Here is a 13,848-nt window from a genome sequence, read left to right as displayed (position 1 = left end):
GACATTGGGGTTCTCCCAGATTTACACTGACATTTCTCCTCGGCAGCCTGCATTCCTCTATGACTCCTATGGATTTCATTACCAAGACTACTGTGGTCTGCTTCATTGTCTTCTGATTATATTTGGCCAATGGAAGACAACAAAAAGAGATTGGAAGGCATAAAGATCGTTTACTGGATGATATTTGATACTGGCTGCAATCTTCCACCTGAGGTCCCCACTTTGCCAGAAGCCTTCTGTCCTGCTGCTCTCCCCAGATTCTGGATTCTTTCAATAGCTCCCTCTATTTGCCACCTCAGGTTTAGAGAAGCTAATGGTTTCCAAATGTGGTCAGACCCTGGATGATTGACCATTTCCTGTTGCTTTCCAACATACTGCTCACCATCAAAGAGTCATCATCAAACTCTCTTCATCTTCAGTTATCCCTTTGAGTGTACCATCTATTTTCTTGTCTGACAGGATAACTAAGAAATAAGATAAATCCTTCAAGATTTATCAACTATTGGCTAATTAAGCAAAAACAATCACACACACACACACACACACACACACACACACACACACAATGTCTCTGTTACTTTTTATTCCCCCAAACATCTGAGAATGCAAGAATAAGTTTGGTAACGGTCATCTTCCAAGAACAAAGAATAGTTTAAGAGAAAAGATATCTGTAATTCCCTGAATTTTGAAAGCGGACGTCCAAAAGGTGATAATCCTGGAAATGTGCACAGCAGCAGGACCCCACATTTGGATGCCTAACCTCTGGCTTTCCTGTCATTTCAATCTATCGCAACGACTTACATCTAGATGCTGTCTAGTTTAATGCATCCAGACCCATTTGTATTTCATATTAAAAAATTCCCAAAGTAAACATACCCTGTAGTTGGAGAGATATTAATTGCTGAAGACAGTAAACATACTGAGAACTCATTTTACTTTTGAAAAATATTAAGTAAAGAGAGACATCACTTAATTTTAATCTATCCAGTTACTAGTAAAGCTCTCTTTACATGGTTCTTAAAATGTGGAAGCCATTTGCTAAATTATCGGTGTCCTAAAAAATCAAGGCTACATTTTATCTACTTAGTTCCGACTAAGTTTCTGATCACACAATTCTATTTTCCTCAACTTCACATTTTAGCTATCAAAATAAAATCAGTCGTTTCTGAAATTTACTTGGTATTCACTGCTCATTTGGTAAGAGTCACTACCCATTGTACTTTTTCTTTTAATAAGAATATACATCAGTTTAATTTGATAGTTTTTCAGGAGGCTAAGAATGATAATCTAAAAGTTTACTGAACAGTCCAGACAATATAAGAAGCCGCCTCTATAGACATTTGACTACACTTCACCACTACGTTTGCAAATAGCTATCACTTTGCAAAAAACTAAGTTTTTATTTGGGTGTCGTTTCTGGCAAAGCTTTAAGGCTACATTTTCAAAGAGCAAAATTCCAGGCCTTTAAAACTCTACTGGCATCCACCCGCCTAAGCTGGACCCTCCTCTACGTTTCCGCAGAGCCTGAGAGAGAGATGACTTCATCTTAATCATTTTCTTGCCCACAGTCATGTAAGATAACTGAGGGGTTTTCTTTTCTTAGAGCATTATGGGATCTCTTGAAGTGTGTGGAGAATAATGAGCTAGAGGAAGAGAAAAACAAAAGAAAACAAAAACTGCAGGGGAGTTGGCAGATTTGACTTTAATGACTATCATTGATTACCAGCTTCGGCCCGTTGGACTCTCCACACAGCTGTATACGTTTCAAACCTAATATTTTACTTTCTAACTGGAACATTTAACATCATGTTGAGGTCTCTAATGTGGATGCTCCACTTCAGATGATCTCTTATCAAGAAATTAAGTTTGGAATTCTACCAATTTATTATTGTGTGTTTATACATATATATCTTCACATAAACAGATTTTTTAAAAGCGTGCTTGAAGAATAGATGCCATGTCCCAGTTAATTTAGCACCTTCCCTGTTTTCTCTTCACCACTAACCTTTCTACTAAAACACAGTAGAAACTAATAACTATGAAAAAATAACTCCTTATATTCATAATTCCAGCCAATCTAATTCACCCAAGCTTCAAGAAACATACCTAAAACATATTAGAAAGAAAGCTTATGAAAACAAAGAGGACATTTAAATACATTTGAAACATTCAAATTGAGTTAATTCTATGAAATTTTGAAGAGCAATGATTTTTTAATTTAAATCTGTAATCAAAACCCTAACGGTTTTACCACTATCACTTATTCCCTTGTAAACTTTTACAGTAAAAGTAAAATTCTAAGGATATAAGAATTAAGTCACCAAAATACACAAATAGCTTAGAATGATTAAACTTTTAGGAAATGCTAACTTTTTAAAGAAGCACAGCAATAATATCATGTAGGTTAAGATCAGATTTATTAATTTTTAGACCTAAGAGAGCTGATTATTTCTGAAAGTATTTTTCCTCTCTTTCATACAAAGTCTTCCCAAGAATGTATTCATATAATACAGATTTTACTTGATGATTCTCGTTCATATGCACACGTAAGAAATAAAAAAAATGTATCATGAATTATTTTCAAACCCTATGAAAACCAGTACTCTAATACACGATACCAAATTTACCGAGTAATGTGTAAATTCAGAAATATTATATTGCTGTGGAAAATGTAACACCATAAATGAAAGTTTTGTGAATAATCAGAAACTTTTTTTACATATTTAAAATTCTAAACAGAGAAATTAATAATTGACCCATTCGACCACATATGAATGCATACTCTTACCAAGTGACTTTCTGTTAATTTAGTAACAAATATATCAAAAGGTTTCAAATAGAAATACTTACTCTAAATTTAAAAGCTATGTCTCAAATTTATACAGATGGATCAATAGACATATTTTTGGTTATTTTGTATCTTAAAATACTATCAAACACAACTTACCGAAAGGGAAAATAAATTCTCTACGCTTTTATAACATAAGTGGAAACCATTAGAGAAAGGGGCATTAGATTTAAATTAATTCTGCTTCCACATAGGTAATGCAAATTGAAGGCTGAGACCTAAATGACCTTTACCATTGTAAGTTTTGCTCCATGAGAGCAATAAAATATTCTGCAAGGTTTTCTCCAGTTGGATTTTGAACCTCACCGATGACTAAGATTTAGGAGTAGCGCGGAATGTTGCCACTGACTTTTCTTTACGGTGTTCCTCCATCCCTGCGTGCGGGTTTTAGTTTAATACAACTATTCCAGATAGTCATAAGAGCATCATAACAAAAACAGGAAAATTGTTAGTGCTTCCTTTTCTTTACAAACTTTACAGAAAGCTTATTATTGATAACTAACCCATACTAATGACTAAAGCACAGAATACGGAGAAATAAATTGTGACAATAAAATGTGTTTTATTGGTTAAATACATTAAGTAGGAAATACATCATATCTACCTCAATTTCTAATTTGCGGACTTTGGTCTTGGTTAGTATTTCACCTTTTTTTAAATATTTAATTTAATTTAATTTTTATTTTAACCACTAGAATCAGTCACAAGTACCATAATGCAGGAAATATAATTTAACTGGCCACTCAAGAATTAATCCTTCTTATTTTATGATTTCAATCAAGGGGGGAAAATGCTACTCTTGATAGGCTCACTTCATGTGCTAATATATTTTCCCAGAAAATATTTTACTATTATAAAAAAACATTATGGTAAAAATATAGAAAATTTGAGAGAGATAAATCATCCACCACTATTAACTCAACAAATATTAAGAATTCCTAAATGTATTTTATTCTCTAATATTTTCCCATTCTTAGCATGCATCATTCATAGATGTTTATAATCATTATAGCAATGCTTAGAAGAGAGACACGCTCTGAAATTTTAGAAGTAACTACCTAAGTGAACACAGTGTAAAAACTAAAATACATTATTCTACTATATTTAAGTTCTCATTTGAAATGAAAACCTAAAAAGTCCTCACATCTTTGTTTCTGGCTGCCATTTTTAATACAGTTAATAAAATTGCACAGCATATATATGTCTTAATATAGTAAATGAATAAAAATGGCACCATTACCAGGCCAGGTACATGTAATAGATTTATATGTGGGACTTTTTACATTATTCAGCTATTAATTCATATACAAGTTATTTCTCAAATTTAAAAAAAAGTTAATTTTTATATTAAATATGGAATTAGTCTCTCAAATTTCCCTGGATCTAAGGGGAAAACTTTATCTGCTTTCGCGATTTCACTTTTTGTATAAAATTACTTTCTTAGAGCATTTAGAACCTATAGTAAACATTATGTTATTATAAATGCCAATGCTTTGATGAAGGGTCCATGTTTCCAAATCACACAGAGGGAAAACAGGGTAATATACTTAAAACGTTTTTTTTTTTTCTTTTTTCAGTTTATTAGTAGAGATCACCTTACAGGGTGCCAACTTAATGGTTTCCATTGAAAGTTACTATAAGTAAATATTAAAATTTTAAATATTCAGCACTGGGCTTTTAACCCAAATGAAAGTTTTAGCAGTACCATGGCAAGTATTTAATGTTTTTCTTTTTCAAATGAACTATAAATAAAGATAGTTACAAAGATTTCAAAACCATTTCCATTTTTATTTGCATTATTGCTTCCACTCATTGCTAACTTTCAACAATAAGGCACCTTAATTCTAAAGGGAATGCTGGTCTTGACTTTTGAGTGTAATCATTTGAGACACTCATGGAGGTCAATGGTACTTAGAATTTTTTATGTCAGGTCACCATTTTAAAATGTTCACACCTAAAATTAATCTACCACTCTAAGAAAAAGACTTAAATGACATTTTTTTTTATTCCATAGATTTGAGACACTTAATTTGTTCAATATTCTTCTATAATTATCAAGATCCAATAAACTTTTTTTTTAATTCTAAAACAAATGCTGAAATGCCATAGTCCAGTAACATAGAGATAATAATATTAAAGTAATTATTCTTCCTTTCATAAAACATGATTGAATTATCTGGAAAAAATCACAATACGGTACCAGAGTTAGAGTGGGTAAGACCTTGCTCTGTATTTAAGTTCCAGCTTATTAAAGTAATACTTGCTTGTCATTCTGCATAGCCAAGCATATAGGCAGATATAATTTGATAACAAATATTTTATGATGATTGTAACTATAAATATTTCTAATTTTACAAGAATCTAATATTATTCCAAACCTTATAAAATCCACATCCCCAAACCTCCCTTCTTTTTAAATATAATTTTGATTTTTTAATAAAATATGTAGTTATTCAACTAGTTTGAATAAGAAATATTTACATATTTACACTGTATATTGCCTGCATAAAAAGTAAAGTTAAACTGACTAACCTGTTTTCATTATTTTAACTAAAAGTGGACAGTTTATACCTATTACTACATTGCTTGGAGAACAATCAAATGTAATTGAAGCCAAGTAATTCACACTATTTATAGACATTTTTTCAGAATCACCTGCTTTGTATAGATTGTTTTAAGTGCAGTTGTAAAGTTTTGATTTTTAAGAGTTCCTTTGAAGACATCACAGATGTTGGCTTTGCTAATAATGCTGGAAAGCATAGGAGGTTCAAAGTTGCAAAAATGTTTAACACATATAAAAAATAACAATGTGCTTCTCCATTAAACTTGGCTATTTTCAATTGTCAATAAACTATAATGAAAGCCCAAAGTCCATAAATAGTTGTTTCTAGACACTTAAGCTTCTTGAGTTTGCATATGTGTGTGTTTGGGCGGGGGGGGGGGGGGGGGGATGCAAGTAAATGCACACTGGAAAATGTTACATATTATAGTTTTTGCATCGTTACCATGAATAAAAATTTAGGTCATTTTTCAATATTTTATGCTGCTTAAAATTCTATTGGAATTTCACAGGGTCATGCACACATATACATACACATACAATCTGGATATTACAAGTAAGGATACAGAATTTTGGTTCTGACTTTGCCTTGGATTTGTGTACTACATTTACTTTCAATTATAAACATATAGTAATTATAAACTTTCTAACAAAATATAAGTGGTCTCTACTATTCCTGATACAATTTTAAAATTTCAAGAGTTCAGAAATTAATCTAATTTTTAAAAATATTGAAATATTAAAACTGTGCTACAAGCAATATGAGATATACATGTTAATAACATGTCAAAATTATAGTGTTTTTCTACATTGCTTTAGTTTCCACTGGATCAGGATGCCCTTATAATACTATGATATGAAGTAACTGTAAACATTAATATGGAAGACCAACTGAAATATCACAGGAGAAAGATATCTTGAATCTAAATCTATCTAAAGATCTAACAAATATTAACACAAACAATGAAACTGCCAAATCAAATTTTATTTTTAATGAGTATGCATATATTTAACTGAAAACCATCACCATCTTTCCTTTTAGTTAGTCAAAAAGTTCTTTCAAAATGTCCCAGCATGAATGGAAAACGCTCATCCTAACTCCCCAGTGATTCTACCCTGGGTGATGACTAACTGTATTTCCCACTCAAGATCTCATCTATTAATACTTTATGTAGCTGATGCAGAATTTTGTGCTTGTTTTTCCAGCACGCTAATTAGTTTCAACATATAAATATAAACTTAGTTTGTTATATGGTTATTTCCCACCAAAAGAGGATAGCACTATTAGTTTTCTTAAGAAACTTATCACAATAATTCAAGGGAACCTGTTCTTGAATCCCACTTTCTCTATTTCCCTCTGACCAAAATAATATGTGCCTATACGAAAATTCGGTTTACCCGAAGAAGCGTAGGTGCATTGATTCAGTTCAGGAAACATAAGGAACAGCCCATCATAGGTTTTTCACTGCATGAAGTTAAATGAACATTAAGAGATTCTGTGAATTGCAAAAATGGACTGACTAACCTGAACTGGGATCTGCTTCCAAAAAAGTTACATTGATATCAAATGCTGAGTAAGACATGAACACTATTTTAAAACTGACTTAAAAAAAAAAAATGAAGATGGAAACCTTCATGGTTAACCTCTCAACTCTGTCTTAAGAGAGTTTCACTTACAGTTAGTAAAAACCATTAGAAATGAATGATACTGCTGGTAAGTTTCTAACATACAAACTAATTTGTGATGGAGCATTAAAAGTTCACCCCTGACCTTGAAAAGTAGAAGCTGGATTTTAAGTTTGTGATAGAAGAATGTATCTCAGGCTAACGCTGAAGAACCAGTGATAGCTCAGCTGCAAAGGCACATGAAGTATGCGCCTCAAATTGCCATTTACGTGGGATCTTACCTAAAGCGTTATAAAAAACAAAAACAAAAACAAAAACCAAACACGTTCCAATCCTTCACATTAATATCTGCAGTTACCTTCTAGGACTTGTTAAACCAATCCCGCAAAGGAAGAACACTACGTAAATATTATACTGACCCAATGACACTTTCCAGAAAGCTGGAACGCAGGTTGCGATAGCTACAGAAGAAAATTCACAACTCCCTTAATTGTAAAGTATCTTTTAACAATTTCACAACGTACAGATTGTTAAGGGCCTTAAGGATTTGCCCGAAAAACTTCAGTTCGTCGGGACTGCTACAGTTTACTTGGCAGTCTATGCTTTCCAGCATCTGCGTTTAGTAAAGTCCCCTTTTGCGTGGCTACTCAAGTTATGCCCACGTAGATCAGCGCCTCCGGCGCGCACCCTCGCACACCAGCCTCAAGCACGTAGAGAACCAACATTACCCCGGTTGCTGTGTGTTTCCAAAAACTTGCCTCCCCTAATACTCAGCTGGAGGAGAGCTTACTTTCCACATTGGCAACTCAGAGATTCTATTTAGATTAGCACCACACGAACACAACTACTATTAAAAAATCGTTTTTTTCCTCAAGAGTTTGATCATGTATTTATTTACCAATCTCTGACACATTCCTTAAAATCATCTGAATTCCTAGATTGTCTTCTTCCCCAAGAAAGGGAAATTTTTACCATTTGGAATAGGGTGCTATTTAAAGAACTCTGAAATCAGAATAATAAAAAAAAAAAAAACTAAAACTTTTTTTTTTCTCATACGTGCTGCCAAGTTCCACTGCAAGTTCCAAATATTGTGCAATAATTTGGAAATCCAGTTAACGATGGGAAAAATCGAGCCACTCGGAGTCGGGAACTTGCAAGGGAAAAGTCAAGGAGCGGCGGCCGCACGCACGCCCAGCGGACGCTGCATCCCAGGGTGCACTCCCCTCCCCACCTCTCAGATGGAAGGTCACGCTTCGCAATCGATTTCACATACTGTCACTTGTCCCTTTTTTCTTAACCCTCTGGTAAACTAGTTGGAACCTTGGAGAGCTTAACGCCGTTGGCTGCAGGGTTGCGCTTGGAGAAACACGTGCCCCCAAGTAACAGGACGAAAGCAGCCCCACCGAATCTGGCGGCGGGGAGCCAGCGAGGGCAAGACGTATACCATATTCCCTGCTTCCTCACAGTAGTGTGAGAATCTTCCCAGTCATCTCCCCGCCCCCTTTCGCCGACAGTGCCCGGCGCGCCCTTACCTGAACTATCGCTTTTCCTTTTGCCGCCACTTCTCTTCTCCGCCTCCGCGGGTGACAGCGCCTGGCGGCCGTAGTCCCCTGGCGCGCACGCAGCCCCGGTCGGGGTGCTGGAACCCAAGCTGGAAGAATTGGAACACAGGACCGGCGGGCTGCTCCCCAGCTCCGGGGGCCCTCCCGAATCCGGCTGGAGGCAGAGGCTGTGACGAGCCGCACTCGGGGGGGAGGACATCTGCGGGAGGTGCCAGTTGGTTTGCAGAGCTTGGTGCTGCTGCTGCTGGTGGTGGTGGTGGTGATGATGGTGGTGATGGTGGTGCCCCCTGTGATGCTGGCTGGCAAACATGCCCTCCTCGTTGGGGTATCCCGCGATTATGCAAGACGAGGAAGAAGTGGAGAGCTCGGGGTAGGACATATGGTCAGATCTTCCATGGAGGGCGAGAGAGGACTGGGAAAACGGGTGCAAGCCTTGCGCCGTGGCGTGAGGGCTGCGCAGGCAGCCAAAGAGCGGGTGTTCCATAGCATGCAAGTCTCAGGTTCCAGGCAGAAGACTTCACGATGGTTCCAAACGCTACCACCCTGTCACTTTTCACTAGAAATCGTGTTTTCCCCCTCCCAAATAAATAGCCGTTTCTGCAGAGCTCGGATAATCCCGGTCCTGAGCCCTAGCGGCCAGACTCCTTTACATATAAACACTCGGACCTGGAGAAGCTTCCCTTCGAGCTACTCAGATGTCAAGAGTAGGAGAGGTTGAAGCCAAAAGAAGGTGGTCCCAGAGAACTGCTTTCAGGGGGAAACGGCTCTGAGAGGTTATAAATAGAGTGTAATGTGAGCTGGGGGCTGGCTTAGGAGCCCGGCGCTGACCACATGCAAACTCCCTCCAAAACTCCCGCTCAGTCTGCGCCACGCGCTCCCTGTTCCACTTCCTATCTCCCGCTGGACGCACGCAGTGCGTCCACGCCCGCCCGCCCTTGCCAGCCGCCAAGGCTGCAAGCGGCGCGCCTGGCGCCTAAACCCAAGCCCGGGCGTACAGCGGTTCTCCCCTCCCGGGCCCGGCGGCCAAGGTGCTCCGCGGCGCACGTCACCCTAACTCTGCACTCAGTGTCCGGCCCTCTCCCTTCTCTTGAGAAAGAGGTCTTGTCAGTGCCACTTGGGCACTGGCACCTGCAGGATTGCTAGGGGTACGGCTAGCTCTTGAGGAGCACGAAAGGGGAAGTAGGGTTAAGGAAAAAGATCAGAGCTAGCCTGGCGCGCGCTCAGAAGTGTCTCAAACTCTACATCAACGCGTGCCCTGGGCGCAGCGGCGCGCCTAGCTTTTCGCAGCTGTCGTCCCTGGGTGGGTTGTTAATGGGCTCGTATCTGGCGCCCGAGGTTTCTGGGAAATTCTTCTCGGCAGAAAAGCGCTATTCACAGCGCGAAAAGAGAGAAACCTGGTGGGGTAGGTGAAAACCGAGGAGCGGCGAGAGTTGCAGTTATCTAGAGACGCGGGCATCCTCACCTGCGGTGCCAGGTGGGGTCTTTCTTCCTGGGCTTTCCGAATATGCCCTCCTTGCTTTGCACAATGTCCTTCGCCCTGCTTTCCTGGTCCGAGTCAATCTCCTAGCCATTTGTCCACCCAAAACTTCGGCCAGGAAAATCCGAAGTGATACCGTCCTGGTAACATGTGATGTGTATAGGGCACGCACATTTTCAGTCTCTCCCCTCAGGAGCCAGCCCAGGTCTCCTCACCTCCCTCCAGAAATTCACCCTCTTCCGCTCAAAACTAAATCAGCTAATGGTACAGCTTCTACCCCCGCAAACCGCCATGGTTCCACTTACTGGGAAATTTTATGCTTTGATATCCACCAAAGCTCACTAAAGCTGGGTGCTGCTTCAGGTCTCCCAGGTTACAATCTTGCATCATACAAAATGAGTTAGAAAACTTGCCGCCAGTTAATTAGTATGAGCGACGGCTGGTCTTTAATACTGCCACTTGCTTGAGGGGTGACACTGTCTGCTGGGGGCAGAGTCGTTTACACAAAGCAAGCAAGCAAGCCGCACTTAATGAGCTACAGGAACAGTCAAGTCCTGCCTGGGACGTGTGGCATCGGAAGATCCGCGCGCACCTATACTGCCCAGGACCCTCAAGATGCCACCAGCAGTGTAACCCCGTTATTTTCATTGTCTCAGGTGTCCTGAGGATGGCTACTAGGTCTTTGAAGTTGTTAATGGGATTAATGAGGACAGCAAACCAAGCCAGCCATCTGGTTTGGATTAGGAAAAAGTATTGATGAATCTTTGAGAAGTGTCCCCAAGGCAGAACCTTTCCCTCCACCGGTCCCTCAGGTTTCAGCCTACCTCTCTTGTCTTTTAAGCCCTACTGCAGAATAGTGGCCTCTCAATAAACCTTTACATCCGTGTGAAAGTTCGAATTGTTTTCCATTGCTTAGAGGTGGGATGTGGTGGGGGTGATCAGGAATTCTGAGATTTGTAAGCGCTGCTTTCTTTAACGGAAATTGAGCCCTATTTTGAGGGAAATTAGTTTTGCAGACTTCGTTAAAAAAAAAAAAAAAAGCTAAAACTTTTGTTCACCAGCTGCTCAGCTTTTCAGTCTGGGTTTGAGCTGGAACCTGCTGCAAGCGTTTGACGGTAAGACTTTCTTTGCCGATACATTTTGGGAATCTAATATTGTTTTAGACTTCGAAAGGGGGTGTTCTTCAGGTTGCACGTTTCTAAGGGGTTTAAGCACTCCCAGGATGGCGTCCAGGGCTTAGATCTTAAGAATGTTTCTTCCTGCCACTCCCCACGCCCTTGGCTCTTTAAGGATAAAAAAAAGGAGGGGGTATATTCTTCTAATATGGTCTGAATATTTTTTGAATTTTCATTGTGTTTATGGTTTCAATATGTGCTCTGATATTAAAAGTTGAAGTACAAAGAGCAACACTAAAGTTCCCAAACTTGAGTAGCTCCTCTATAGGGATTATGGGTGAATGCATTAAAGGCTTTATCCAAGGAGAAATTTAGGCAACCATCTCCATAAACAGTAACCAGAAATATTTACGTAATATAATGGTGTCTACTAAAAGCATTATGGAAAATGTCAGACAAGGCGGACTAAATAAAGATACACTGGATCTACACAGATCAACAAAAAAACATCCATAAAGGTCCCCTTTTGGTTTCCATTACAGTGGTTTAGAGGGAGCAAAGCAATTGAGAAATGAATGGGTTTGAATTTAACCAGTGTGCTTCAGGTAACTAGTAAGTAGCAAACACAAACTTTTCATCTCCAGGAGCTGCCAATTCTCCTTGAACCTGTCCAGTGATTGTGCTGGTTTTTTCTCACTTACTGTGTCAGATGTTAACAACATGCCCAGAAATTTCTCTACAACCTGCCTCAGTCAGTCAGCCTCTGGAACTATGGGGCTAGAAGACTGGGAAAGAAAAGTTAGAAAAGATTAGAAAAAGGAGTCTCTTTGAAAAGCACACAATTAAAACAAAGCTAGCAGGAAAGGTCTTTTTAATTGGAGACCCAAAACACAGTATCAGTAAAAATGATGAAGTCTAGATTTCTAACAGAAAACATAATATAAGAAACATGTTACTTGAAAAAGTGTGGTTCAAAGAAGAAAGAAAGAAGGTCTTGATGCAGTCCAGTATTAAATATGACATTTTTTATTTTCTCGGAATTCCCAAATATATATTAATTATTCCATAAAGTGTTTTTTTTTTCAAAATTTTCACTTCCTAGAACATTTGGAATAAGAAAAAATATTGATTTTTATTTTCTAAGCCACAGGAAAAAAATTTAAATGTCCTAACAACAGGAAAGATTCCTAACATTCCCTATAACAACTACTTCAGTGTCCACATCTATATCCCAATACTGAAAGATGACTTTTTACATTTAATGGCTAATTATATTATGAAGAATGGTAAAAATTACAAAATGTATTATAGAATTTTTGTAGCTTTCATTTTAAACTATAAATAGTCTGGTGTTTATCCTGTATTTATAATATATTTGAATTTTCCTGAAAAATATTCTATTAATACCAGTATTTCATGCAAAGTTTTAATATCAAGCAGTGCATTATAACAAGAGCTTGAATATATGAATAATGTAAGCTGCTAGTCTTTTCCAGAAAAAGTAATCAAAACTATTTAAGCATGTGCTAGGCTCTTTAAATTTGACAAATATGTACATGTATTATTCCTTTTGCTTAACAAAACAATATTCAATAGTAAAGGCAGCTTTTTTTTTAATTAAGATATTTTATTTCAAAGAGACTAGAACTTAAATTAAGCAACCTGAAAAGTTTGTTTAAATTTTAAGAATCATGATGCTTCTTTTAAGAGTTGCCATTCTTCTGCACATTTGTGTCATGAGGTATGATGGGAAAAATATTTAAAATTAAGCATAATCTTTAGCTAAAGATATTATAAACTTTGCCTTGCATTTTATCTGCCAGACAAATTTACTTCGGTAGCATATAGCCATGATATACGAATTTATGTATGGGAAATTAAATCACAATGGAATTTGTCTATGAAACTTGTGCTGTACATAAAAATATTTTTTCTACTAGATTTCTCCAAGAAATGAACAGTTCTGTCTTTCAGTACATTCTTCTGAAGTAAAAAAATTTTTAAATATATTAAAATATGCTAAATACTCAATGGTAATTTATGTGATTTATGATGCACTCCATATTTAAGAACTAAGGAACTGCCCTTCTCCAGGAATTATGCAATGTAGTATTTCAGGAACAATTTTGCTATGGCTAATGCATATTATTAGGTGATTCAATATACCTTTACTGATTTTTAAAATAAGTTGCTATTTTTACATAACACTGGTTGGTGCTTTCACGATAAATTTGTTATGTTTCTATATTACTAAATGAATACTTAACCCTTATTTCAAAAAAGTGTGAAATAATACCCAATATACTTTGTTTTCCTAATTTCTGTCTTCTTCCTACATTTAGTTTTCTTTCTTTCATAAATTGGTGGTTTTCTTCATTTCAAGTATCATCTAGTAAATAATGTTCAGAACACTATCATGAAATACAGATTATGAGTGATAATTTTAAATTTATAAGATTTAATTAAAAATTAAAAATATTTGCAATCTTTCATTATTCCAATTCCCTTCCACATACATTTTATGACATTTTAATCATCCTTTGGTGTGTATGTAAGGAGTGTCAAAATGAAGAGACACCGACCACCTCTCAAATTTCAAAAACGTCTAAATGAACTTCCTTTTGTCCACCTGTTTTAAATCCAGAATTATTCAACAGTTT

The 13,848-nt window shown here is 37.3% G+C and overlaps 1 protein-coding gene and 1 long non-coding RNA gene across 2 annotated transcripts in view; one reads left to right on the top strand and one right to left on the bottom strand.

Moving 5' to 3' along the window:
• MEOX2 (mesenchyme homeobox 2) overlaps window positions 1–9,403 on the bottom strand; it is a 66,157-nt gene extending 56,754 nt beyond the window's left edge. Inside the window, exon 1 of the mRNA XM_040472527.1 lies at window positions 8,567–9,403. Coding sequence (XP_040328461.1) covers window positions 8,567–9,080 — 514 coding nt within the window. The 5' untranslated portion in view covers window positions 9,081–9,403. The remainder of the gene's footprint in view (window positions 1–8,566) is intronic.
• Window positions 9,404–9,810: 407 nt separating this feature from the next.
• LOC121028678 (uncharacterized) overlaps window positions 9,811–13,848 on the top strand; it is a 42,851-nt gene continuing 38,813 nt past the window's right edge. The window contains exon 1 of the long non-coding RNA XR_005789381.1: window positions 9,811–11,188. This is a non-coding gene — a long non-coding RNA (uncharacterized LOC121028678). The remainder of the gene's footprint in view (window positions 11,189–13,848) is intronic.

This window comes from Herpailurus yagouaroundi, unplaced genomic scaffold, assembly GCF_014898765.1.
Source record: "Herpailurus yagouaroundi ecotype Mexico unplaced genomic scaffold, PumYag 100, whole genome shotgun sequence".
Classification (NCBI taxonomy): Eukaryota; Metazoa; Chordata; class Mammalia; order Carnivora; family Felidae; genus Herpailurus; species Herpailurus yagouaroundi.
The sequence above is the reverse complement of the archived record's forward strand: the minus strand, read 5'-3'. Positions and strand labels throughout refer to the sequence as shown.